The sequence below is a fragment of the Lynx canadensis genome, chromosome D1 (assembly GCF_007474595.2).
Source record: "Lynx canadensis isolate LIC74 chromosome D1, mLynCan4.pri.v2, whole genome shotgun sequence".
NCBI classification, from domain to species: domain Eukaryota; kingdom Metazoa; phylum Chordata; class Mammalia; order Carnivora; family Felidae; genus Lynx; species Lynx canadensis.
Genome location: NC_044312.2, coordinates 109,272,143 through 109,299,982, shown reverse-complemented (window position 1 = coordinate 109,299,982; position 27,840 = coordinate 109,272,143). Strand labels below are relative to the sequence as shown.

The following is a 27,840-nucleotide window of genomic DNA, read 5'->3' as shown; positions in this document are numbered from 1 at the left end:
CTGAGGGCAGCGGATGCCCCGCCCAGCACTGCCTGCCCCTCCTCCCAGGTCTAACCCTGGAATCTGCACCATGACGAAGGAGGAAAAAATAAGGAGGGAACTTTATTTAATATTAAAGTCGGGGAGGGGATCGGAAGGGAGATCGGATTCACTTGGTGATGGTGTTCCTGCGGAGAGAAGAGAAGCGTGAGGCTGGACACCGGCTCGGGCCTTCCCACCCGGTCAGGTGGCCCCTGCCCCGGCCCGGCCCGCCGTGCGTCCCCACTCACGCGTTCATGCTCTTGCCGCTGCCACTGAGCACGATATACGGGGTCTTCTGGGCCTTTTGCTTCTCCTGGAGCAAAGCCACTGTGCCCAGGGGCGTGTCGCTGGAGCTCATCTTCTTCAGGAGCTGCAGGACGAGGGCCAGTCAGCACAGGGCAGGAGTGGGCCCCAAAAGACCCATCAGCCCAGCACCGGCAGGTGCCGAAGCCACCCCCGCCTCCACGGGCCACCCACCGCCTCCTCGTCCAGCTTCTTCATCCGCCGCTCAGTCTTCATCTTGCCCGAGCCTTTCCCGTGGAAGCGGTGGGACAGCTGCCGGAAAGCCTGGGGACACAGGGCAGGAACCGCGTGACAGCCGCCTGTGCCCCAGAGGGAGGGGAGGGGTGGCTGGGACGGGGCTGGGAGGAAGGCAGCGACCTGGCGCCCCCCGGGGGCTCCGCAGAGTCACAGAGACGGACGCGGGGGCCGGAGGTGCCGCGACAGGGACACCGAGGCTCCTCAGTGAGACCTGCGTGCGGAGGCTGAGCCGGCCAGGGGCTGGGGCTGGGTGGGCCGTCCAGGTTGACGGTGCACCCCGAGGCCGGGCTGGGAGCACGTGGGGAAGAGCGCCAGTGGGGCGGGGGCCTGGACACCAGCCACCAGAAAGGCGGCCCCCAGGGTGGGTCAAGCCACGAGGGGGCAGGCCGGCAACGGGCCCACGATGGAGCCTGCTGTGCCCCCCAGAGATGGAAACTGAGGCACAGGGGCTCTGACACTTCACCAGCACTCCAGCCAAGACCCCGCGGTGCAGCTCTGCCTCCTCCGGGAAGGGCAGGGGCCCCACCCCTCCGCGACTCAGTCGCCCACAGCCCTGCTCACCTCCTTGGGCGTGAGTTTCCGGCCCGTCTCGTCCACATACTCAATCTTAACGTCGGGTTTGTAGCCGTCCTTCTCCTTGAAGTCCTGGGTAAAGCCTCGGTACTCCTCCCGCCGGCTGTACTTGTCGTCGATGGCCCTGGGTGTGAGACGGGGGGGGGGGCTCAGGGCCAGCACCGCCCACCCCGCCTGAGTCCCCACAGCCTCCGGCCGGTGACACCCCCGTGACCCGCTGCCCAACCGCCCCGCTCACATCTTGTCTTCGATGCAGTACACGGCCGACGGCAGGGACTTGTTGGGCGCCTTCACCCGGGCCACCTTCTGCACCGTGGTCTCCAGCAGCCCTGGGGAGAGGCGGTGGTCAGACTCCAGGAGGCCCGCCGGGTCCTCAAGCCAGGGTCTCTCAAGGCCACGGCCTGACCACTTCCACTGCCCCGGTTCTCCCCAGAGATGCCAAGACTTCAGGGGCGAGTGGTGGCTTTGGGGGGGGGGGAGGGGCAAAGCCGTCAAAAATGGGGTGACGCGGTGCAGAAAGGCCAGATGCTGCTATGACCGCCCCAGACCTGGGGGCAGGGCGGCAGCTCGCGGGGCCGGGGAGTGGCTCACCCTGCCGCCCCCGCAGGGCTCACACCCTCACCTTTGTTCTGACACAGCAGCAGGGCAGCTGCCAGCCCTCTATTCACGATGGGCTCCTCGTCCAGGATGGTGGTGGAGGAGGCAGAGAACTGGGGGGCGGCACACGGGACGAAGGTGGTGAGCGGGCCGCGCGGACTCTTCTCACGCCTCACCCCCCACCCTCCCCCCACCGCACACAACCGCGGTCCTTCCGGTGACCGGCCCCACGCCAGACGCCTCGCTGAATCCTCACCACGACCCTGTGAGCATCACAGGCCCCATCGCAGAGGGGGACGGCGGGGCTCTGAGACAACGGGCCACTGCTCCAGGTCCCCCGGCCCCCAACCCCGCTGCGCCGTGGGCCCCTGCTCCTCCCCCCCCAACCCCCCGCCTCGCTCCGCGCCCCTCACATCCTGCTGCTGCTTCTCCTCGTCCAGGTTGACGGTGCTCCAGCCAATGTTCTCCTCCCCGTCGGACTCAGAGCCGCCGTTGGCCGAGCGTTCCTCGTCTCGTTCAAAGTCCTGGGGGTCAGGAGGCCAGGGTCGGCCCAGGGAGCCCCAGCCCCTCCCCGCCCCCAGCCTCCCAACCCACCGGGGCCCTGAGGCTCGTTACTGGGGACCTGACCGGAGTGGGGGGGGCCCAAGCCGGAGCCGAGGGGAGCAGGGGGGAGAGGCAGGCCGCCCGAGGACCCACCATGAGCTCTTCCTGCTCCTCCCGGTTGCCCGCCAGCCCGTAGGTGGGGATCTCCCCCAGCGTGCGGCAGAACTCCGACGTGGCGTTGAACACGATGGCCCCCTTCCGCTCGGGGTCCTCGTCTTCCTCCCAGCCCCGCTGGCGGGCTTCCAGCTTCTTCACAATCTCCACCACCTGGGGGAGGGAGCAGCTGTGGGCAAACCCAGAAGTTTCTGGGGAGGTGCCGTCGAGACCCAGAGGCCGCTCCTATGTCCACAGCGGACCTGGCTGGTCTCTGCTTCCTCCCTGGCTCCCCGTCCGCTCCCCCCACTCTGCACCTACACCCATCTCGCTAGGTCACTCCTCTGCCGCAAAGCCATCGATGGCTCCCTTCTGCCCTTTAAATTTTTTTTTTTTCAACGTTTATTTTATTTTTGGGACAGAGAGAGACAGAGCATGAATGGGGGAGGAGCAGAGAGAGAGGGAGACACAGAATCGGAAGCAGGCTCCAGGCTCCGAGCTGTCAGCCCAGAGCCCAACGCGGGGCTCGAACTCCCGGACCGCGAGATCGTGACCTGGCTGAAGTCGGACACTTAACCGACTGCGCCACCCAGGCGCCCCCCTTCTGCCCTTTAAATTAACATCCGGAATTCCACACGGCCGTTCTCCAAAGCCCCACAGCCTCACATCTTCCTCTGGGACCGGGGCACCCGGGGCCTCTCGGCCACTCCACCGCCACCCACCCTTCACCCCACACACTCCAGTTTCAAACACCTCTTCCAGAACCCTTCCCTGAGCCCACAGGGTGGGGAGATGCCTGTGGAACTCCCACACACTTCTGGCCCCCCCCGCCCCCCCCCCCCCGCACCGCCTGCCTCGCTCCTCCCTCAGGCCACCCTCTGGCCCAGCATGGCCCCAAGGCCCCTCACAACTCCGCTCCCCTCCAGTTCCCTCCACACAGCACTCCTATAAGGACCATCTAGGATTTCCCCTCCTTCCACCCCACACTTTCGTGCTTTGCCCCGACAGCAAGCTCCTCAGAGAAGTTTCCGGTCACCACATCCACTTCCACACCCCTTCCTTCCGTCCTGTTTTACTACGTTTATTTTTTTTAACGAATATCACCATAAACATAAAAGGGTCCTGGCACGTGCATGTTTAAAAACAGTAATAACTAAACACACACCCGGGCACCCATGGCCCACTCTCAGATATATCATGAATATCCTTTCAAGCCTGACTGTCTCCTCGCCCCTTTTTGGGCTCATGATTCACTGGCTTTACTCTCCTTTTTTTAATAAAGTTTATTTACTTATTTTGAGAGAGAAGGAGAGAGATGGAGAGAGCTACCAGGGCAGGGGCAGAGAGAAAGAGAGAGAATCCCAAGCAGGCTCTATTAGTGCAGAGCCCGATGGGGGGCTCCAACTCATAAACTACAAGATCATGACCTGAGCCGAAGTCGGACGCTTAACCAACTGAGCCACCCAGGCGCCCCTCACTAGCTTTTCTTTACGGTTTTACCACACAAGGACCCATCCACAAACAGGGTATTATTTTGTTGTACTTTTTTTTTTTTTTTAAAGTTTATTCTGAGAGAGAAAGAGCGCATAGTAGGGGGAGGGCATAGAGAGAGGGAGACAGAGAATCCCAAGCAGGCTCCATGTGGCCAACACAGAGCCTGACACAGGGCTTGATCTCATGGTGTGAGATCGTGATCCGAGCCAAAATCGAGAGTCAGACACTTAACTGACTGAGCCACCCAGGCGCCCCTGGTTGTGTGTTGTTTTTTTTTGTTTGTTTTTGTTTTTTTTTTTTGAGAGAGAGACAGAGACGGAGGGCGCAAGTGAGCAAGGGGCAGAGAGAGAGACAGAAAGAGAAGCGGGGCTCACCTGAAGCAGGGCTTGTGTTTTACCTAAGTGGGGGGCTCATGTTTTACCCGAAGCAGGGCTTAAGCTCACCCGATATGGGACTCGAACTCACGAACCGTGAGATCGTGACCTGAGCCGAAGTCAGATGCCTAACGACTGAGCCACCTAGGTGCCCTGGTTGTGTATTTTTTTTTTTAATGCTTTATTTTTGAGAAAGCACAAGCGGGGGAGGGGCAGCAAGAGGGGGACAGAGGTTCCGAAGCAGGCTCTGTGCTGACAGCAGCAAGCCCGAGTGGGGCTCGAACTCACGAACTACAAGATCACGGCCTGAGCCAACGTCGGACCCTCAACCTACTGAGCCACCCAGGTGCCCCCAGCTGCACGTTTTTAAAACATCATACAATCTGAACCGTGCTGTAGATTCCTCCGTGATTTGCTTTTTTTTTTCAATACGTTTTAAGATTCATCCTGACAGGAGCGGCTGTACTTCGTTAGCTTTTCACTACAGAATCGTGTTCCACGATGGGAACGTGCTTAACCTAGGCACCTGGCGCTGCGGACGGCCCTTCTGTCTTTCCACACAGGACGCAGCGACCAGCGACGAGACGCCCGGGCCCCCGGAGCGCGCGGGCAAGTGCGTGTGAGGATTCTGGCTGCTCCAAACCCTGACGCTTGATCCCGTCAGACTCGGACATTTCTGCCAAACGGTGCGGGCGGGACCCGATCGACGTCCTCGTGGCTCGCCTTGCCTTGACCACGAACGGAGCTGGGCCCCCCTGGGTATCCTACTGGCTCTCCCCCCTTCCGCCTCTGTGAAGTGCCTGCTGGGCTCTTCTGCCTGTTTCCCCGTTTTGCCCGTTTTTGTCGTTCGGGTATTCTCGACACCAACCCTTCGGTGACGGTTACGTGTACGTGGGCAGGGATCTTCTTCGGGCCCATCTTGTACTCCTCGGGACACCTTTTCAAATAACTCCAGTTCTTAATTTCTAAGTAAATATTAAGGTTTTTTTTTTTTTTCTCCCCTCATGGTTTACGCTTTACATTTTTATCGTTTAAAAATCTTTCTCCTAAAATCATCCAATCACAAAAAAACAAAAAGCAAAAAAAAAACCTGTGATGCCCGAACGTTTAAAAATGGTTAAGGGGCGCCTGGGTGGCTCAGTCGAGCGTCCGACTCTCAATTTTGACTTGGGGCTTCATCCCACGACCCAGGTCGGGCTCGGTGCCGAGTGGAGCCTGCTCGGGATGCTCTCTCTCCCGCTGCCCCCTCCCCCACGCACTCTCTCTCTAAAATGTATATATATTAATAAAGGCCCAAGTGGCAATTTTTATGTTCTATGTATTTTAACGCAATTAAAAAAAGGAAAAACGTTTTTCTCTGCTACAAAGTCACAAACATAATTTCCTTAACTTTCTTCTGAAACGTCCTATCCATTAACGCAGCTGTTACGGACTGCGCTGCGTCCCCCCCGAATTCCTATGTTGAAACCCTACCCCCAGTATGACTGTGTTTGGAGACAGGGCCTTTAAGGAGATGGTCACGGTCAGAGGTCATAAGGGTGAGGCCCTAATCCAGCAGGTTGGTATCCTCGTAGAGAGAGAACGACACCCCAAGGATACAGGCACACAGGGAAAAGGCCACGAGAGGCCACGGTGAGAAGACGGCCACCGACAAGCCTCAGGAGCAGCCAAAACTCCTGAACACCCTCCCGAAATTTCAGACTCCAGGACCTTGAGAAATAAATTTCTGTTGCTTAAACTACCTGGTCTGTGGCATTTTGTCACGGCAGCTCTAGCTGCCTAAAACAACAGTGTACCTGTCTTCTTTAATGTCTTTTGAAAACAGACTAGGATCTTCCCCGTACAGATGTTTTTTTTTTTTTTCTAATGTTTATTTTTGAGGGAGCCGGAGTGCAGGCGGGGGAGGGGCAGAGAGCGAGGGAGACACAGAATCCGAAGCAGGCTCCAGGCTCTGAGCTGTCAGCACAGAGCCCGACGCGGGGCTCGAACTCAGGGACCGCGAGATGGTGACCTGAGCCGAAGTCGGACACTTAACCGACTGAGCCCCCCAGGCGCCCCTCCCCTCCAAATCTTACACATCATTTACTCCTTTTTATTTTGTTGCTATCCTCCTTATCTGTTACCCGTTTAGAAAAGAGGGAAAACATCTGTTTAGCAAGCTGTCTATTGCTTGCCCGTATTACTTCACCACCTGTAACGCCTTCATAAACAGTATCTTTTTTTAACATATCTTCTGTCTCTTGCTGGGGGACAGAAACACGACCGGCTGTCCTCTGGTCATCTCGTATCACCAACCTCACTACAGCCTGCCTGATCTGCCCGCATTTCCCACCGAGGCCACTTTGGGCAACAGCACGGATGACCTCCGTGCTGCCCAATCCAGAGGTCAGCGCTCATCCCGGATACCCTAATTCTCCATAGCATTTGTCACAGATGCCTCCTGTCAAGAACCTCTCGGCACGTGGCTTCCAGGACAACACCCCGTCCTCCCGGTCTTCCTCACGCGCTCTCCTCCTCGGGCTCCCCTCCTTTATCCACACTCACCGTCCTGGGGACTCTACCCACTCCTACGGCTTTTGACTCGCGTCTACGTACTTACTGACTTCTGCATCTATGCCTCCAGCCTCAGCCTCTCTCTTGACGTTCAAGTTCTTGCATCCAACTGCCCGTTCGGTGTCCATCACGTCTAATAAAAAGGCACCTCAAACACAGCCAAAACCGAACCCTTGGGTCGTCTCCCCCAAACCTGTCCTCCCCTAGCCCTTCCCATCTCAGGAACGGCCCTCCCTGCTCCTTAACTCAGTCAACGGCCTGCTGTTCAAGTCAAGGTTCCTAGGGGTCGTCCTTAACCTCTCACACCCGCTCGTGATCTCGCATGCAATCGGTCCATCAGCCAACACTGTCAATTCCACCCTCAAGATGCACTCCACACACAGCGGCTTCTCCTGGTCTCCATGGTCCCCAGCGGGCCACCATCCCACCTGGTCTTCCTCCGACAGAACCGCACCGGCTAAACCTACCGCGAGAGCAAGCCCCCGCCTGACGTGGCCTCTGCCCACCTCCTTCCCTGTCACTCTCCCCGTGGCTCACGCCACACGGGCCTCACCCAACTTCCTGAGCGAGCCCAGTCGCTCCTGCCTCAGCGCCTCAGGTACCGGCTGCTCCCTCACCTCGGAACCGTGCCCTAGGATGTCGCTGAGGCTCACTTCATCTCGTCTCAACCGTCACCTCCTCAGGGAGGCCCTCCCTGACCAGCCGACTGAAAACGGGAGTGCTCCTTTACTCCTGATCTCCCCACCGCCTCGCCTTTTCCTCTCTCCTCTCCTCACGGCGGTTCTCACCGCCAGATGTTGTTCTGCCCTCTCTCATCTCCTCTCACTAGAACAAAAGTTCCACGAGGACAGACACTCCTGTGCTTTCAGCTGCCGTGTTCCCTGCTGGACGCTGGGCGCTTGGCAAGTTACTCGCCGCAGAATGACACTAACATCCCGCGGCACCGTGAACTCTGAAGGCGCAGAGAGCAGCTCCGCCTCATTCCCGACGTCCCGCGGGGCGCAGGCCCTGGCGTGTGGGGGGCGCCTGCTGCGCCCGGACTCCCATCACCTCCCGACCTCCTCACTTTCACTGTGGATTCCAGCACCCAGCTTCCTGCCTTCCCTCTGCTCCTCCTCTCATCTGCACTCTCGGGGACCTCTGCCTCCAAAGGACCCATCCAACCACTACCCCAGAGGTTTGCTGAACTCCTGGCCGCTAACAACCGTTTCCCCAGCCTCTCCCCCCCTACCCTCCCCCGCCAGGGCTCACCCTCCCAGCCCCGGCTTATCATCACCGACATCCACAGCCCCGCCCCGTCTCCTCTCCATCTGCTGCCTCCCATCTTCCCGGCTCACTTACCCTGTAAACCTCAATCCAGTAACTCCCCCACCTCACCAGGACTCCAGTCCCGTCCTCCCACCCGTCGCCCCTCCTGGTGCGTCCGTACCACCCCGCGTGCATTCTGTGCGTCAGCGGGGTCCCTCCTCTGCAACACTTTACCTTGTCTCTCCCCTCGACAAACCCAACCTGGATTAATCCCAGACATCACCTACTTGGCTGACAACACGGAGCACCTGGACGGGCTGCAGAAACCCTTAAATGCGCAGACCCACTTCCGACTCGCGACCCCTTGTTGCAAACGCGGAGTCTCCGCTCATCTGCCCAGCAGACCTGCTTTTCGCTCTGTACCCGACTCCGGGCTCCAACACAGCGCCCCACCTCCCCAAGACCCCGCGTCCACCCCCACCCTCCACCTCCTCGCTGGAAAACAGACCACCAGACGGGGCTCCCTTAACTTCTTCCCCCCACCAGCCACCTGCACCTGCTGTGCCCGCTCCTGCCCTCCCCGAGACAAACCACGACGTGACCTGGCTCCACTCAAAGGCCACCCCGACCAGCACTCCAGGTCCCACCCCTGCCTTGCTCCTTAAGGGTTTGCTTCTGAAAATAGCTCCTCCCTTCTCTTCGCTTCTCTCGCTCCCTTGGATCGGCAGCGAGCGCACTCGTGAATCGCCGTCACTTAAGAAAACCTTCTGAGAATTTAAAACTGGATTAGACATTGGTTCAAACCCAAAAGGTGTTGGCGGCATAACTGGGAAGTTTTGTCATGGACTGCTATCAGAGGATTTATGGGATTTTTCCTCCAGGGAAGGTGGGGTCCCCTGAGCCTGGGGGTTCAGCAAGTACCGTATGGGATTTTTAAGGGAACACAGCTACGTAGGGCAATGTCCTTATTTTTAGAGACGCCTGCTGAAGTGCCTCGGGGGAAAGAGTCACAGAGTCCGCAACTTACTTTCAGGGATTCAGAAAAAACGGAGAAGAGAAAGCGAGGCGAGAGCACTGTGACAAAATGTTTAAAAATACTGAATTAAGAGGACGTATAAAAAAGCTCATCATGGGGGCGCCTGGGGGGCCCAGTTTTGGTTAAGCGTCCGACTTCAGCTCAGGTCACGATCCCGTGATTCCCAAGTTTGAGCCCCACATCGGGCTCTGTGCTGATAGCACAGAGCCTGGAGCCTGCTTCAGATTGTCGCCCTCTCTCTCTGCCCGTCCCCCGTTCTCTCTCTCTCAAAGATAAATAAACATTAGAAGTAATTTAAAATTAAGAAGTTCATTATGATACTCTTTCAACTGCCCTGCACCTAACTACTGCGGGGTGCGGCCCAGCCATGTTTACAAACACCCCCAGGTGACTCGGGCTCAGCCCAGGCTGAGAACCATCGGGCCACATGACCTCTGCGCAGTCCTTCCAGCCACAAATTCTACGATTCTTAGATCCGATCTGTAAAATACTAACGCTATTAACCATTAAGTACAGAAAAAAAAAAACCCTACTCTCCATCACGCCCCCTTCAGCTACTGCCCATTTCTCTGATCCTCTTTAAGGCAGCGGTGGACAAAGTACCGGCCACCACCTGCTGCCACAAATAAAGTTTTACTGGGGCGCAGCCATGCCCCGCTGCAACGGCCGAGCGCCTGAGCCCCTGCCCTCCAGTGTTTGTGCGGCCCACCTGCTCCCGCTCTAACTGTCCCAAGTTGCCGCCCTCGCTTCCGTGTCTCCTCAGTCTTGTTGACACACTGTGCCGCGCCTGACCCGCCTGTCCCTCCTTGAAAGTCCTTCTTGGCTTCTGTGAGCCCCACTCCCGCGGCTCTCCTCGACCTCAGGAGCTGCTGCTTCTCGGCTCCCACTGCTGTGCCCAACCGGCTGGGCACGCAGGGCTCCCTGTCCCGGTGTGTCTCTCTCTCTCTCTCTCTCTCTCTCTCTCTCTCTCTCTCTCTCCCCCTCCCTCCCTCCCTCCCTCCCTCCAGAAGTGGGAGGGGTAGGATTAAAAGCGCAGACTTTGGAGTCAGGCTGTTCAAACCCACGTACCAGTCACATAACCCTGGGCAACTTGCCTAAGTGAGTCGACAGAGCACGCGAGCGGTACCCAGACACGCTAGTGCCCGCTGAGGGTCAGCAACGACCGAGGCCATACGGACCACCGGCCCCTCTGCTCAGCTCACACCACCGGGTCCTCAAGAGTCCTAGGCCAATCCCTGCGAGGTTGGCTCCTCGTGTTAAGAAGTCTCAGCTCAGATGCCGTCCCCTGCGAGATCTCCCCCAAACAGGTGATGCAAGACGCCAGCCCCCCAGCCGTCGGCTCCGTCTTCCTGGGTTCGGTCTGCCCGGCTCGAGGCACCACCAGAGTGTGTTCGTGCACGCGTGCCGGCCTCCACCCCCAGCTAGAAACGCAGCTCCGTGAGCACAGGGCCCCTTGCGGTCCCGCTCACCTATGACTCCCCAGCCCTCGGGACGATGCCTTACTCGCGGCAGGCACGCAACACCCAACCACAGAAGGGAGGGAGGCAGGGAAGGCTCCAACCCTACGCCACCTTAGAGCAAAAACCCCGCTCAAACCTAGGGATCTGCTAACGACGTGATGTTAAACAAAAAAGAGGATCCTGGCCGGAGTGCAGGTGCCGTGCTCACGGGGACAGGGCGCCACGGCACACCCGTCCCCGGAGACCCCAGCCCTGGAGAGGCCAGCACCCACCCGCTCCCGCCCAGCCCTGGGGCCCCCTACCTTCTCGCCGCTGTCCCGCAGCTGCTGCAGCTGCCGCAGGCGGCGCCCCTTTTCCAGCTGCTTCTGTAGCTCCAGCTCTGCCTCGTCCTCCTCCAGCGCCTCTGGGGACCCGGCCTGCGCGCCTCCAGCCTCCTCTGGCGGAAACACGGGAGGCCTCTGCTCGAATCATCCCCTTGCCCCAGGGTGCTCGTCCCTGCCCTTGACCGCCGCCCTCCCCCCTACCCCCCCCACCCCCCCGCCAGCCCCCGGCCGGCAGGGCGCCTCACCCTCATCGCTGATGTCCATGTTCTCCACGCGGGTGTCATCCGACTGCGAGGGCTGAGGCGCTGGCTCCTTCTCCTCCTCCTCCGGGGCCTCCTCGTCTGCCTCAGGTACTCGGCGCCGACCCCGGCCCCGCAATCTGGGGGGAGAGGCCTCTCGGGTGAGCACGGGCCCCTGGGCCAGGCCAGGCCAGCCCCCACCCCGCACCCCTCTTTCCAAGCGCACCTGGAACCAAAGTCCCCGTCTTGAGTCTGGTCCCCAAGAGGCAATAAGTCATCGGCCCGCACGACCACCTCCTTCTCTTTCTTGCGGATCTTCTTCACCCTCCGTTTGGTCTTTTTAAAGGTCACCTAAGGGGAGAAGAGGTGACACCTGAGACGGGGAAGGCGGGCGGCCACGAGCCCCCGAGAACGAACACTTCCTTAGTGCTCCTCCGTGCCAGCCTCTGTCCTAAGCGCTTCCCGCGCACAGACAACACGTGAGGGAGGTGGGACTTCGTCCCACCTGTGAGATGACGAAAACTGAGGACAGAGAGTCTGCGTTCCTTGCCTCCGGTTGCCCAGCTGAGAGGGACAGCCAGGATTGCGAATCTTGCTTTTGTGGCTCAGGGGGTCCTGCTCTTAATCACGTGGCCAAGCAGTTCACCGAGCCCGGCGTCTACCTCTGCGTTCACAATCCTCCCAAACACAAACTCCACACACAGCTGTAAACTTACACTCACCCACGCTGTCACTAACCCTCGCAATGGCCCTCAAGACGGGGGCTCCTGCCATTCCCATTCCAGACGGGGAGCCTCGGCCTCACGGTTAAATGACTCACCCAAAGCACGAGCTGGCTAGATGGCAGAACCTGAACACGAACTCAGGACCATCTGTCTCAACGGTCCCCGTTCCGTTGGCAGCCACCGGCTCCCTGCAACACCGCCCTGCTTACCCATGAGGGCCAAGACCCTCACACTCGATCCCCCACAGCTCATCTGGCCGCACAGGACCTGGGAGGAGGGGGAGGAAGCCCCACCCCATCACAAGCCGTGGCCGGAGGGCTCGGGGCTCACCATCTCCTCGGGTGTGAGGTACTCGGAGGCGAGCCGGGGCCCGACTGTGCTCAGGGACTGAGCCTGTAGCCGCAGCTTGGCCCGGATCTCCTCCAGCTCCCGTTCCCGCAAGCCGTCAGCGGTGCCGCCCTGCTCCAAGCGGAAGGAGTGCGGCCGCTCGCCCTCGAGCTCCTCGTCGTACTTGGACAGGATGGAGCGGGGTTTCTGCTGCAGGACAAGAGGGACAGGTCGGGATCCAGCCTGTTCCTGAAAAGCCCCAGAGCCCCCATCTCACAGCCCCGTGCTGCCCGGCCTGCCTGGGCCAAGCCGTCCACGCTCTCATCCTCCGCATACGGCAGGTAGTCGGGCTTCTTCTTCCGTAGCTCCACGTTTTTCTCTGCCCGCTCCTTATCTACTAGGTTCACGTTCACCAGGACGTCCTCCTCCTCCTGCAGCACACCTGCGGACAGGGCAGGAGCAGCGGCCACTCACGTCTGCCCTCAACTCAGCAGTGCCTACGTCCCCAACCAGAGCACCTGAGCTCAACCCACCTTTGTCCTTGAGGGTGAGGATCACAGTCTCCCCCTCTCGGAAGGAATCGATAGCGTGCTCCACGGTGAGGCCCTGGAGGTCCCGGGCACTGTACAGGTCCTACAAGGCAGAGGGAACGTCCAGACAAGTCAGGAGCCCGGACTCCCCGAGCCCTGGGACCCCAGCACTAAGGACAGTGGTGCGTCCACCCCTCCCAGCCCTCGGCCGCTGCAGCGGCCTTACCTGCCGCCTCTGCCCAAACTCCTCCTCCACCAGAGTGCTGACACCAAACTCTTGGTCCATCTCCTCCAGCAGTTTGGCCTATGGGATGGGAGGGGGGTGACCTATGACCTCACGCCATTCGGCATCACTGGAAGACACGTGGGACTTTACCAGGTGGGAGTGCAGAAGAAGCAGGCCATTGCAGGGAATCCAGAGCAGACGGCATCGACCGCGGGCCTCCTACCTCTCTGAGCCCGGTCACCTCCCAAGAACAAGCCTCCTGCCTCACCAGCCGGTCGGGCTGCCAGAGGCCCTGAGTGACCGCCCCCAGCTTCCCCGGGCGCTCACCCTCTTCTCCGCCAAGTCCTTCTCCTTCTGAAGCTGCCGGCTCCGCTCAATCCAGGCCGCGGTGTCGTCCAGCCACGGGTCATCCTCCCCCAGTGTCTTTATCTTCCTGAAGAGGAAAGGAAGTGGCCTTCTGGAGAACCCCTTTCCTGCTCCCCCCACCTGACTCAAGAGCTCCCTGGCAGCCTCCTCAGGCCCTTCCCTTGTCCACCCCGGCAGGGACCCCCTCACCCCAGCTTCTGGTTCAGGAGGCGCTTTTCTTTGGCGGCTGCCAGCTTCTCCCGTAGCTCCTCTCGCTGTCTCAAGGCCATGGGATTGATGACATCGGCTGCCACGGGCTCCTCCTTGGTGCCCGCCTCTGGAAGGGGGGCCCAGACGTGAGGCTATGCCTGCCCGTGGCTGGTGGGGAGAGGAGGGAGCCACTCACCCTGCCCCCTTCCAGCTCAGGGGGCCAGAAGGGGCCAGGAGAGGGGGGATCGAACCCTTCACCTAACTCCTCCCACTACATCCCCACACTTCTGTGTCACCCCGCACAGCATGACGGGACCCTCCACGCCTTACAAGCCCCCCAAGTCATGCTTTAAAAAACAAACACACCTGACACGTGCACAGCTCAGGTCAGTCTGTAGCAGCTACGCATGTGTCTCAGCCTGGTTAATGCTGCCTCACAGCACAAGGCTAGCACGTGGTGCTAGCCATTTGAACTTAAAGAATAAGCTGATTCCCAAACCCCCATGACCACTGTAGGGAGAAGCCTCATGTCTATTGGCAACTATGTACACACACACACACACACACACACACACACACACACACGGACAGCGCCACTAAATGGAGCTGAACCTGTGCCATAACCCCACCCTCCTCAGAGACCCCTTCAGATGGTCCTTTTCTTTCACCAAAATGCCCTCCCTCACCCCCATCCTCAGCCCCACACTCACCCTTCTTGACAGCATTGACCTCCAAGGGTTTCAGCCCCAACTTTGCCCGGAGTTTACTGAGGGCAAGAGATACAACTGTTAGGAGCCGTCAACAAAATAGGTGCACGAAAGACATTTCAGGACAGACGGGGTGAAAACAGGATGAGACTGAGAGATCACGAGGGTCCCCAGAACAGGACCTGACCCAGGCAGCCTAGGACATTGGGAAGGACACTGGCCTCCAATATGGGGAACACAGGCACCAGGCCTGGCCTGCCCCTTAACCAGCGGGCCATCCTTCCTCTCAGGCCTTAGCGTCCTCTTCTGTAACTCAGATGGTCATACGGCACTTCTGATTTCAATGAGAATGCTTTAGTGTGGGGAAGGCCACCCCCAAGAAGCTGTCCCAGAAAATAAAAGCAGAAACATACGGGAGACGGAACTTACTTGGTCTCCTCGATGCTGAGTGATGAGGCATCTCCTGAGCTCGTTTTGGAGCCGGCGGCTAGAACAAGAAGAAGCCTGGCTCAGGTGCCGAACACAGGCCCAAAGATGAGGGCCTCTTCCAAACTCCTCCATTTCAGGAGACGACACAACCACCCACCTAGCTGCTCCAACCAAAATTCAAGGAGTCATCTTCGTTTCCTTCCTCTTCCCACACTCATCCAAGTGCTAAGATGTCTTAAATTCCTTCCGCAAAACACTATTTCGATCTGTTCGGGTCTCTCCATCCTGCTACTGCCTCGGTGCAGACCACTATCAGCCCTCACGTGGCCTCCACTCTTGACTACTCTTGAGCCAGTTCTCAATGCGGTGACACTAACAACATGATCAACTCACTCCTCGGCTCAAATCTACGGCTCCCGACCACCCTCAAGACAAAACTCAAATTTCTACAGGGTCCTTTGCGTTCAGACCCGTTTCTTATCCCTGCTATGAGCCCTGCACGATCCGCTCAATACCAAATTTCTTCCTGTCTCTACACACGCTGGGACTACTTCATTCATCCGTTCGCTCAACACATTTACTGAGGGCCTGGGACGTGCCAACTGCAAGGAAAACAAAATCTCTGCCCTCGCGGAGCGCAGTAGAGGGAGACAATCCTCAACCCCAAATAACCACAGAAGGCCCTTTAATGAGTGCCGACGAAGACAGCCTGGGGGTGCCCAGGCCCAGAGTACTCGGCCTGCACACACCCAGGCCCTCCCGCTCCGGGGCCCCGGGTACGCCCCGCCCCCACGGGCCCCGCCCCTCACCGGCCTCGTAGCCGTCATCGCGCTTCTCCCGCTTCACGCGCCGCTCGGAGGGCTCTGCCTGGCTGCGCTCCCGCCCGTGCGCGCCGCTGCGGGCCTCGACCTCGGCCCCGCGCCGCCCGCTCCCGCGCTCGCCCCCACGCTCCCGGCTCCGCTTCCGTCGTTCGCCGCCGCTACTGCCGCCGCCGCCGCTCCGGTGCTTGTGTTTTTTGTGCTCCCGGTGCCGCGGCGGCTGCTCGGTGGCGCCTCCGGTGCTGGCCGCCGCCGTCGTCCCGGCCGCCTCCTTCTCCCCGCGATGCTTCTTCGACGACCCCATGGTGGCACGTCCGCCCCGAGCCCGGCCGCCGCCGAGCCCCGACGATGCAAAATGGGAACACTTCCGGGTCGCCCGGCAGCCGCCGTCGTGTTGCCGGAAACCAAGAGCGGCCGCTTCCGTCGTTCGCGCCGGAGCCTGCCCCAGAGGTTCATGGGAAGTCTGGGATCGGAGCCCCGCGGCGCAAGAGCGGCCGCGTCGGTGGGGGTGGCAGTCTTTAAGCTGGTAGCCTGGCTGCGCATGCGCTCCGGGGGTTGCGTCGACCGGATGTAGTGGTTACGGGTCTCTCCGCTGGAAGCGCTCTACGCCAGGCACCCGGGAGCTGGAAGCGCCCGCCCGGCCCCGGACGTTCCGTGTCTCACGGACTTGCTGTGGACGGCGCCCGGCGCTCCTTGGGCGTCCTCCTAGTGGACTCCCCAGGGTCCTGGCTCCATCGGGTGTCGGACAGCGCAGCATGGTCTCCTGACACCCGTGGCTCCACAGTCCAGCCTCCAAGTCCCTGCGACCAGTATGGTCAAGCAGACGCCGCCTTCCCACGAGCCTTGGATTGGGCTTTTTAACCTGTACTCCGGAACCCCCTAAAACTGAGTGTAGAATTTCGGCACATCTATGTATGTGAGCCTTCCCCCCCCCCCCCTTGGAGGGCGTCTCACTTGAAATTAAGTTAAAAGCCCAATTGGGGCGCCTGGGTGGCTCAGTCGGTTGAGCGTCTGAGTCTCCGACCCTCGGCTTCGGCTGGGGTCATGATCTCAAGGTTCCTGAGTTCCTGCCCTGGCAGTGCAGAGCCTGCTTGGGATTCTCTCTCTGCCGCTACCCTGCTCGCGCGTGTCCTCTCTCTCAATAAATAAACTTAAAAAAAAAAAAGGCTCAATTCACATAATCCCTCCTCACACTCCCACCACCCCACGGTTGCTCCGTCTGGCCTGTTATGGTGTGATGTACCCCATTAAAGGTCCCACCCCACACACGCACCAGGAGTTCTCAAAAGCCAGATCCTATTCACTCTTGAGTTCCTAAGACCCAGCATAGATGGAAATGGGGGTGGGGGAGCCGCAGCTGTTGCCCTATGCGACGACCCACTCGGGAGCAGAGGCAGGGCTGTGTGTGCTGGGCGGGAGCAGCTCCTGGGCGGCAGCCAGAGCTCCTGGGTGATGGGACAAGCTAAGGCTGCTGCCTACCCACTTGCCACCTCCTACTCCCAACCTGCAGCCTCTTCCCAGCACCACCAGAAATTACACAGTGTGTTTCCGTAAAGCGTTTAATCATTATCTTAGGAGCTGGGCTCAGTCTGGGCTTGGAGTGGAGTGCCTGTTGGGCTGGCTTCCAGTGGGTTCTGCCTTTGGGGGGCTTTCAGAAGAGTGCTCCATCCTTACCCTCATTGACCTGTGGCTCCTTAAAGGCGAAGACATAGGTAGAGACCATGGGTTTCTAGCTCCCCACCCCCATGCCCAAGGAGACCTGGGCTGTAGGAGGGGAATGGCCATTATTGACATGTGGGTTCAAATCTGGCTCCTATGCTGTGAGACCCTGAGCGAGTGATTTCCCCTCCTGAAGCCTCAGTGTCCTTATGCATGGGCCTCATAATCCCTGCTGTGTATCACCTTGTTCTAAAGCACAAGGGACAGTATGCAGGGGGTGACTTGTGGGGCCCCACCCCACAATGGGGTCTTGGTGTGTGGCCACTCATTTGGCCACAGATTCCCAGCCCGGCTCTGCTGCTTATTTGCTCCTGTGTCTTTGGACAGGACCCTGCCCCTCAGGTCCTTAGTTTCTTTACTGGGATCTGGAGAACATCACCCCGGTCCTGCCTTCCTCGGGTGACCTGGGGGACAGGGCCTAGGGAAGGACCGATTGACTGCTAGAGCTAGGCAGTGTCCTTCGGGCCGAGGGGTTGGGCCACCAGGACTTAGATCCAGGGCGGATCAACATGGCTGCTGGTGAGTTTTCTCAGCTCCTTCCCAGATGGTCCAGCCCAGGCTGGAGATGGGCAGGGCCACAGCTAGGGGAGACCCTGTAGGGCCCAGAGTACTGGCGGTGGCCCCCCCACTTCCCTTCTCCCTGTAGCTGGGCAGAGCCAGTTCCTTGGCTAGCTAGACGGCCTCACCTGGGTTTCCCGGAGGCGCCCTCTGGGTTCCCCTTTCCTGCTTCAGCCCGTAGCTGCTCCTCATCCAGTCCCAGTGCTGACAGCACCTGGGAGAAGCGCCGGGTCACCGTGAGCCGGGCGTTGGCCTGAAGAAAGAGAAGCGTTCCTGCTCTGCAGGCTGCCGGGGACGGGTGGTGCCGCGTGTGAAGGTCCCAGGGCTTCCGGATGGGCGGTGGCCCCGGGGTCCCGTCTAAGGGGGCCCACTCTCACTTACATCCCTACGCACTCAGCCAATGAGAAGCGCTGCTCTCGGGGAGACTGATGCTCGTCAGGGGCTAGGCCTCACCTGCATGGCCTGCTGGAACAGGTAGGGCCGGGCCTGCACCCTGTGCTGAATGCCCTGCAGCTCTGCCTGGTACTGAGCAAAGCGCTGTCGCTCCTGGCGCCTGCAGGGAGACGGACCTGTGGGCAGCCAGCCGCGAGCACAACCCATCCCCGGTCCCGAGTCCACTCCTCCTCTCTAGGGACGTGACGTCCTCCCCGCCCTTACCTTGCAAAGCCATTTCATTCCCAGCCTCGCCCCGGGTTCCTCCTGAGGTCAGCGGGGTGGAAATTATTTGCTCCATTTTGCCCATGATGAGCCGGAGGCCCAGGGGGGTTGAGGGACTTGTCCGAGGTCGCACAGCTGGGAAGTGAGAGACTGAGCCCCGAGCCCAAGTCTGCAGGCTGCGCAGCCGGGAGCTCATCTAGCATCCCGGCCACCCCCAGGCGGAGGGACCAGCTCCGGCTTCGGAGCAACTGGGCATCAGCTTGCAGGGCCTCTCCCCTCCCTGCGTTTACACCTCTGCGCCCCCTCACACTGCACCTGTGAGGAAGAAGCGGCGGCCGTTGGCTGTGGCTTTGGGCAAGGCCCCAGTCTGGGCTCTGGGTTCGGTTTCCTCTGCGCCATGGCAGGGATTACACAAGCTTGCCGCCATTCTCTGTGGTTTTTATAAGCACGCGGCTTGGGAAATGGGAGGGAGGGACAAAAGAAATATGTTGCAGATGACAGACTGCATCCCGAAAATACCAGGATTGCACGGGGGAAGCACAAATCCATTTACAAAAACCCAGTCTGTGCACTTGTCTGAAATGTGTCTGCTCTTCAAGCCGGGTATCCTGGCAGCAGGAGGGGCCCCCTGGCTGTACTAACACCCGAGACCAGGAATCCTGCGAAGCACGCAGGAGAGGTCTCGGGAATTGGTGGCAGCACCCACACACAGGACGGGAGGGGAGAAGCAGACAAGACCCCAGGACCCACTTGGGACCTCTAGCAAATGTGCCGGGGCCCCGTGGAAGAACCCTGCCTGGCACGGCCAGGATCTTTGGCTACGTGCCAGGGAAGGAGGCTTCCTCCATTCGAGAAGAAGAGATGAATTTGAAAACCCCTGGCCAGGAACAGGAGTTATTGCCAGATGGAGTCTTCGGCATTCAAGAGGTCATTTCAGCAGCTACAGGAGGTGGGGGTGGGGAGCGCCAGCTTGCGTTCGGTCTCTGTGCCGCCTGTGAGGTCTTGCATGTTTTTCCTGCTTGATTCTTGAGGCTGTTCGTTAGAATGGAGAGGAAGTCCACATCTTGGAGCCCCAGGCAGAAAGGAAGCCTTGTGAGTGGATGTCAGCCCTGTCCAGCATCTGGGAAGGAAAGGAAGTCACATAGCCTCCCTACCACCGGGTGACCTGAGTTGAGCCAGCCTCTCCTGCGCAGGGCAGAGTCTTTGCGGCTCGGAGAGAGCAAACTTCACGGGCTGTAAGGGCCGAGAGAGCCCGTGGCATATATCTGCCCTCAAGTAGAAAATAAAAGGTGTGTGGGAAACACTCCTCTCACTGACGTCCGTCCCTTGGAGTTCTGAACTTTAGGCTTCCTGCCTTATTTAAAAAGCAATGAACTTGAGGTCTGGCGCGGAGAAGGCCTCTCCTCCATCACTGGCCAAGGATTCCTTTAAAACACCCTTGACTTCTTAGAGTCCCGCTTTCCTCATCTTCGGAACTGGGGATGATAAGACTGAGCCTCAAAGAGTAGGTGATCAGAAGCCCACTGAGTCCTTGGTGGGTCGCTGCAGGACAGAGACCTTCTGGTCTCTCCGCAGCACTCCACTCAACCTTGACCTAGCCCTTCTCCCAGGATGAAAGGAGATGAGTTGTGGAAAGATCTACCCTGCTGCCAGGTGCACCCAGTAGGTGCTCAATGTCAACGGCCCTGGTGGCCATATTTATTTGTGTTCTCTGTTTCACTAGGTAGGGCTTTGGGGGGACCATCGTGGCGCACTTTATCAGCAGATTGGGTATCCGAGCGCTCCGGGACCACGTAGCAGCGCGACTCAATGGCTGCCCAAGTTGGAATCCTAGCTGTGCAGCTCCCTTGTGACCTTTGGCCAATTATTTAAGCTCCCTGAGCTCAGTTTCCTCCTCTGTCGAATTATCGTTCTGATGCTAGTGCCCCCTTCATGGTCCTGTTATGAGTCTAAAAAACTTTTAAATACACATGTGCCCGTTTCTTTTTAAGCGTGAAAATGTAGGGAGAGAATGAAACAGATGACTCTTCACCTGCTGGCAAAGGACGGTTGTCCCCAGGAGTGAGATCCCAGGCTCGCTTTACGTGCCATGTTAACTATTCCGGTAATGGCGGAGTTTTTTTGTAAGAAGCATCCCCGGCTTTTGAAATCGGAGAAGATTAGAACGAGTGGGAATGCAGGCAGAACATTTTAACCGTGAACTTTTGCCAGCTGCCGGGATTGGTCTTACTAGCCGGTGACCTCGCCTCAGCTCCTCCTCCGCCAGTGCCTCGGTGTCTTCACGGGTAAAGCGCGGCCAAGTGGCCTGGAAGATGGTTGCGGAGACTCACTCAGCCCTGAGGGGAGGGGAGGTCTGCATCTCCTCTGTCCTTCGTCTGACATCTGACATCTCTCGCGCTGCCTCCCCTGCCCTCTCCCCACCAGCCCCTCCCCGGCGCCAGGCTTCCTACCTCAGCTCCTCCAGCTTGCACTGGGTGGCGCCCGGCCCCCGGCTCCCTCTGGGCGCATAGGCCGCCAGGCAGCAAGCCACCTGCTGCTGTACCCGCTGCTCCCGGGCCCTCCGCAGCTTGGCCCGCTGCAACTCCTCCTGCTGCTGCCGCTCCCAGGCCTGCAACAGGCTTCTTGGGAGGGGGGAGGGAAAGAAGAAGGTGGGAGAAGTCTGGGAGGAGCAGCAGTCTCGTGGAGACCAGGAGCAGGCAGAGGGGTGTGGGGGCCTGAGGCAGGGATTGCAGGAGCCCAGAGAGCCAAAGGCCCGGGGAATGGCGTTCGTCATGGAAGCGTGCCGTGATGAGGGCCGCATCTGGCCCACCTCGGGGCCTTTGGCTACTCTTCCTGGAGGCCTCGTCCCGCTCCAGCCAGCTGTGTGCCCCGACGGTGGACATCCTCCGCCCTGTGGGGCTTGGTGCACCTGTGACCCCACGTGTATTGCTAACCTCCCCTTGCAGAGCAGCTCTCCTTGAGGGCAGGGGCCAGCTCTTGTTCTCTCTGACCCCCATCTCTGGCAGGAACTGGGTTAATGCCTTTGGGTTTGAGGGACAGACAGATAGATGAATGGATGGGAAACAGAAACAAATTGGTGATGGGATCAATGGGTGGATGACCGGATGGATGAATGGTGTGGACGGTTGAATAGACAACATCTAGATGCATGTGGAACATTCTTCCCCCAGCTCTTATGGCCAGTTCCTTCTTGTCAATTGGGTCCTTGTTCAAAAGTCAGAGAGAAGGAGGGGCGCCTGGGTGGCGCAGTCGGTTAAGCGTCCGACTTCAGCCAGGTCACGATCTCGCGGTCCGTGAGTTCGAGCCCCGCGTCGGGCTCTGGGCTGATGGCTCAGAGCCTGGAGCCTGTTTCCGATTCTGTGTCTCCCTCTCTCTCTGCCCCTCCCCCGTTCATGCTCTGTCTCTCTCTGTCCCAAAAATAAATAAATGTTGAAAAAAAAAATTAAAAAAAAAAAAAAGTCAGAGAGAAGGAGAGTCCCTGACCACCCCTTCTGCCTCTAGCTATACATCTTGTTCATTTCTTTATTAATTATCCTTCTTCCCAAGGAGAACGTAAGCCTCACGAGAGCAGGGTTCCTTATCTCTCCTCTTCACCACCAGTGTCTCCCCAGCACCTAGGACAGTTCTTAACCTAACTAGAAACTCAGTGTTGGTGACTTCATGCATAATTCAATCATGGTTGGACTAATAAAAGGGAAGATGCGGTCGCTCACTCAGCACGTATTTATTGAGCACCAGCTGGTGCCAGGTCCTGTGTAGGGGCACCAGAGAGGCCATGATCAATAAGATCTGGTACCTGTCCTCAGGGAGCTCTGTACACGGGGATAGACAGGTACCCCAGGACCCCAATGCAATGCCGCGTGGCAAAAGCTATGGTGGAGGCAAGCACAGGGGAGAGCTTCCTAGAGGGCGCCTGACTTGGAAGTTGAAAGATGCATCCGAGTTACCTAGGTGAATGAGGAAGAGGGGCAGTCCCGGTAGAGAAGGGAGGGAGAGCATGGGGCATTCTAGCACTCTGACTGGCTGGCATGGGAGACAGGAGCCTCCTTACCAAGAAATCTGGGCTTTGTCCTAAGCACACTGGGAAGCATGGGAAGCAAGCAGGGGATGGCAGCAAGAATTGGAGGGTGCTATTAGAGTGCTGAGTGGATTCTCACCTGCCACTTCTAACCAGTCACCAAGACCTGCTGAGCCAGCCCCCAAATATCTCTTAAATGGATCCCCCCGTCTCCATTCACATGACCACCTGGTTTATGCCCTTATCATCCCTCACCTAGACAATGCAACAGTGCCCCCTTTCCAGGCTTTCCCCCTCTGTTCCCATTGTCCTTTGTTTAAGCCCCAAGTATAGCGATTGTCTAACTCTACTGCCCTCATTGCTGTCTTGCCCATCCGTCTCCTTTTCCAACAGACCTTGAGCTTCTCAGGGCTAGGACCAAGTCTTTTTATCTTTACATCCTGAGGACCCATGAGTAGATACTCAATATATGTTGCATTAATCACTTAGTTAATAGATTAATTGATGGATAGAAGATGGGAAATGAATGAAAAGTAGCTTGTGTCGATAGATAGCTGGCCAAGAAGACAGAGATGGATGGATGGGTGGGATGGATGGGAGGGAGGACGGGTGGGGGGTGGGTGGATGGATGGATGGATGGATGGAGGGGAGAGAGGACGGGTGGGTGGATGGGTGGGTGGGTGGATGGATGGATGGATGGGAGGGAGGACAGGTGGGTGGGTGGATAGATCCATAGAAGATTGGATGATCAGAAGATTGGAGAATGGATAAATGAAGGAATGAATGAGACGATGAATGATTCAATGTCTCTAGAGAACTGGCTCCTTCTCTACTTCCTGTCCTTTCTTCCCATCCTCCTTTTTCTTCCACCTTACCTGGTGGCCTCCTGTCGTTTGTGGAAGGTACGGTTAGGAAAGTTGGCAAACTGGAAAGTCTCTTCATCTCCCAAGGCATAGGTCTTCCCACTCCGGTTGGAGGCCTGCACAGCAGCCCGCAAAGCCTTCCAGGGCTGCTTTTCAGGGCCTGTCCACAACGGGACAAGTTAGAGAGTAGCCCCCCTCCCAGCCCATCGGGTGATCCTGCCTAGTATGTGGAGCACAGCACAGCCCTGTCTGAACTGCTGGCCCAGGGTGCCGGCTCCCCAACCTGTCTCCCCGCTGTGTAGTTTCCTGGGGGACCCAAACGTTGAAGTCCACACTCACCGCAGTCCAACTCTTGGTGTAACTGCCTCTGCAGCTTCTCCAGCTCCTTGGCCCTTGACTTCCTCGTCTGCGGCCCTCGAAGGTTGGAGCTGCTCGCCTTGCGCTGTAGGTCACCCTCATCCAAGGCCTCCTCGCCAGAGTTCTGCCCCTTTCTCTGCGAACCAGCCCTCCTTCTATGGGGGGCCCTGTGCTCCCCTTCCTCAGCTTCCTCTGTCACCCCTGCAAACCGCTCCTCTTCCCAGACCGACCCCCTCTTGAGGAGCTGGGACAGTTCACCAGGGCTCATACCCTTCTCGACCTCCTCAGCACCCAGGGCTTCCGGCTCAGCGCCCTCCTCAGACTCTGATCCTGAGCCTGACCTCTTCCCAGGTGGCTGGAGGTCACACTCACTGGGGGCCTCCAGTTCCTGGCTCCCCCCTTTGCCACAAGGGGTAGGGATGCCGTCCCAGGCCCTGAGCTGCTGGCTCCTCTCCAGGTTTGGCACCTCTGTCTTCCAGCAGAAGCCGTGGGCATCTGGGAGGGTGGCTGTGGACTTGAGCCTGGCCTTGTGCTGGGTGACGGCTCGGGGCAAGGGCGGGGCTTGGTGGTCAGGCTGAAGCAGGGCCCGACCATCAGTGAGGAAGCTCTCCCAGGCCCACTGGAAGGGAAAGGAGGGTTTCCGAGGAGCAGAAGGGATGAGACTGAGGAAGGAAAGGACAGGGAGCAGGGGTCAAGGTCAGGATGCCGGCCCCCCCCCCCACGGGGCCTGACACCCAACATCCCACCCAGCCGGTCGCACAGCTGCTTACTCTTCAGCCTCAGCAGGGCTATGCCCTTTCTTGTTCCGGGCCTTGGGTCTCCGGTCCTTCTTTGCCGTCTGCCCAGCACTCCGAGACCTCGGCTGCCGGCCCTGAATTACACCATCACCGCTCCCAGGCCTCCCCTGAGTGAAGACAGGAGAGGAGGCCCAGCTCCAAGCAGGCTCCTGGACCACCTCACAAACCACGAGATCATGACCTGAGCCGAAGTTGGACGCTTAAACGACGGAGCCACCCAGGCGCCCCCTGGACTCTTGTTACCAGTATAACCGACTGATCACCATCTCAGTGTTTAGTATTCAAATAGCAACCACTGCTCCTTACTGAGTACCTGCCAGATGCTCAGAATTGTCTCTCAGTAACTCATTTAACCTTCCCGAGGACCCTATATTCCACTGTTACCCCCATCCTGCAGATGAGAACACTCAGCCTCAGAGAGGGGAAATCTCTTGACTTAGGTCACCCAGCGGGTAAGCGGAGCCAGGACTTGATCATGTTGAGTCTGTCCCCAGAGCCCAGATCTGTCACCACGTGCAGTGCCGCCTCTGGGCCCCGGGCAGCTCTTCTGAATGGCCCCATGGGGTCCTGGACTTGCGGAGTCAAGGTGGAGGAAACTCATGATCTTTCCCAAAACCCTCCTCCTCCTGCAGTGTTCCCCAAATCACTCCACCAGAAGGCTGGGAGTCATCGCTGGGTGTCTTCCTCATCTTCACCCTGGACGACTTAGGCCTCCCTAGGGTCCCTGTCCCCTTCCCCCCCCCCCCGCCCCCCGTCTCTCACCTGGGCCTCAGCTCAATCTCATGGCTTCTCCAGGGCCTCCCTCAGCCCTGGCCTATGTGGACCCCAGGCAGCCAGCCTGCCTCCAGGCAGTTGGAAGTCCTCCCACAGGGCCTCCCTCACCTGCTCAGCCTGGGGGATGTCCGACAGAAACTTGAGCAGCCCTGTGGTCGTCACTGGAGCCTGGAGCCGCGTGTCCCGCCCTGGTCTCCCCGAAGTAGTCCTGATCAGCTGTTGGTGGGTGTTTCGCATGTTGGTGTCCTGCCCCATCCCCCACCCCCATCTGCCGGCCTTGGAACTGCCCTCCCCACCATCTCTATGGCAACCAGTCCTCAGCCAGTCTCAAGGGCTCCGGCAAAAAGCAGGCCAGGAAGGGTCAGTCAGGGTATGTGAGGCCAACTTCCTTCCAGGGGGGAAAGTATAGGAGGATGCTGAGGAATGATCCGGGGCTGGGAGTCCTGGGACCCAGGGCCAAGCCCTGCCCCTGTGGGACTCTTTGTTGACCTGCTGTAAGTCCCCTGCCCTCACTCAGCCTGTGTTTTCCCATCTGTCTGTGAAAAGGACCTCAAGACCATTTGGGAGGGTCCTCACATCCTATGAAGATGGCCGGGCGGCGCCTGAGATGGGCCCGCTCCCTCCTCCTGCCTCCTGGGCTGTCTCCCAGCTCAAATGAGGCTTTATGGGAGCCAAGCTGAACTCTCACAACAAGATCTCCTTCGAACCACGTGGCCCCCCAGGTCCTGGCAGGACAAGAAAGGCCAGGAAGTTGCACACCAGGCCCAGGAGGGAGGCAGCAGGCAGACCCGGGCCCAGAGGAGGCTCCGGAGGGATGTAGAGCCTTTAAATCTTATCCCAAACTTCTAAGCATCGCCAAAAGGCCCTGTCGTGGCAAATCCCCATGGGACACCACCACCACCAGTGCAGGGATGTGGCGCCAAGCTGAGGCCCCAGAGACCGAGCGGTCTGGCCGGAGGCCTGGCTTGGCCTCGCACCGGCTCTGTGACTTTGGGCAACTCACCTCTCCCCTCTGAGAAACTGGAACTCACAGGCCATCCCATAGGTGTGTTGCAAGGATCAAATGGAATCATAAAGGCAGCGCACTCGGCAAAGGTTTGCCCTTATTAGACCGCTAATGATAACCGATCGTTATTGGGAGGCAGCAGCAGATAACGGTTGGGGCCGTAATCATGGCGTCTACCTCCTGGGGTCGTAGTGAGGATTAAGTCAGTTAATATACACAGGCGCACACAGAACGTTCCCACAGCTCATCCTAACTGCTGTGTAAGAGCTGTGGCTACTCAGCCAACGGTGCGGCCCCAGCGACGGAGGTCAAGGAAGTACATCCCAGCAGCGTTGTTTCCGAGGACCCTCATCTGCTCTCAGGCTCCATCCCAGCAGCACCTCTACAAGGAGCACATCCAGCCCCATTAATGATTCAGGTGGAGATCTTTTGGCCCTAAAAAAAAGGCCAACTCCGCTTCTTCTGGTGGCTGCCATGCCCACCCAACTGCCTCGGCTCCCAAATGTCACGTAGAAGCGCCCAGGTAGAGGGCAAGCCCTCTCCAGACCCCGCCCAGTTGATTTCCTGGACGAACTCTGGGCCACTTCCTTCCGCGGCAGAGGGCAGGTCTGAGCCTCTCGGGTCTGTATTTTCACGAGGCGTGGGCAGACTCTTTCCTTCTCTAGCCACGCTCACTTCTCAGGGGAGCTCATCCGGTCCGACACAAGCCATCCTCCGCCTTCCACCCGCCCCCAAGTTGACATGTCTCAGCCCTGACTTCTCCCCAAAACTCCAGACTGCTATCTGACAGCCACGTGACACCCCACTTGGATGACGCGTGAGCATCTTAACTTGACGTGTCGAAAGTAAGACTCTCCCCATCTCGGTCAAGGCCACATCCATCCTTCCTGTTGTTCAGACCAAAACCCTGGCAGCATCCTGGGTTCCTCTCTCCCACACTCCACACCCCACGCGCTAGCAAACCCTGCTGGTGCCGCCTTCAGGATTCATAGAGAATCCAGCCCCTCCACTGTGAACACGCTCCCCCCCCACCCCAAACCACCACCACTGCCTCTCCGCTGGATCACTTGGCCTCTTCCTGGCTTTTGCTCTTGCCCGATCCTGTTCTGTACTCAGCAGCCAGAACGATCCCGTTAAGGCCAGATCCTGTTCAAAACTCTCCGATGGACCCCATCTCTCATAGAGCAAAAGCCAAAGTCCCCACCACGGCCTCCGAGGTCCTGTTTGGTCTGTCTGCCGCATGATTCTGCAGGTCCCATCACTGTCCCCCTTCACTCACTCTGGTACAACCACACGGCTCCTTCAGGATACCAGTCAGTCCCACCTCAGGGCCTTTGCACTTGCTGCTGCCTCTTCCTGAAATGCTCTCTCTCCAGAATCCCTATGGCTCACTCTCCCATTTCCTTCAGGTTTCTGCTAAAATGTCCCCTGCCAAATGTCCCCCTAAAATGTCCCCTGAAGTGCCACTGTGCCCTTACTCTACTTTACTTACATACACACTTCATATATATTCATTTATTGCCTGCTCAAGGGCGTGGCTCCGGTAATCGGCCCCCTCTCTCCTGGGCAACTTTTCACCGTCTTTGGAATCATTTCCATCAACGCAAGCGTGCCGTGATT

At 58.7% G+C, this 27,840-nt stretch overlaps 2 protein-coding genes across 2 annotated transcripts; both read right to left on the bottom strand.

Moving 5' to 3' along the window:
* Positions 1-82: 82 nt before the first annotated feature.
* On the bottom strand, positions 83-15,869 carry SART1 (spliceosome associated factor 1, recruiter of U4/U6.U5 tri-snRNP). Its single transcript, XM_030331898.1, has 20 exons — positions 15,463-15,869; positions 14,654-14,711; positions 14,228-14,283; positions 13,518-13,644; positions 13,290-13,395; positions 12,963-13,040; positions 12,740-12,839; positions 12,506-12,648; positions 12,210-12,416; positions 11,381-11,505; positions 11,161-11,294; positions 10,895-11,028; positions 2,428-2,601; positions 2,145-2,255; positions 1,757-1,844; positions 1,373-1,463; positions 1,123-1,258; positions 499-588; positions 270-391; positions 83-167 (listed from the first exon to the last, which is right to left on the bottom strand). The coding sequence occupies exons 1-20, from the start codon at positions 15,773-15,775 to the stop codon at positions 149-151; spliced, it is 2,412 nt and encodes an 803-aa protein (XP_030187758.1). The 5' UTR covers positions 15,776-15,869; the 3' UTR covers positions 83-148.
* A 1,145-nt stretch (positions 15,870-17,014) lies between these two features.
* LOC115526188 (testis specific 10 interacting protein) lies at positions 17,015-25,451 on the bottom strand. The gene is made up of 8 exons (XM_030333673.2): positions 25,323-25,451; positions 24,414-24,547; positions 23,626-24,305; positions 23,299-23,446; positions 20,856-21,026; positions 18,202-18,301; positions 17,877-18,001; positions 17,015-17,164 (listed from the first exon to the last, which is right to left on the bottom strand). The coding sequence occupies exons 1-8, from the start codon at positions 25,449-25,451 to the stop codon at positions 17,056-17,058; spliced, it is 1,596 nt and encodes a 531-aa protein (XP_030189533.2). The 3' UTR covers positions 17,015-17,055.
* Positions 25,452-27,840: the final 2,389 nt, after the last annotated feature.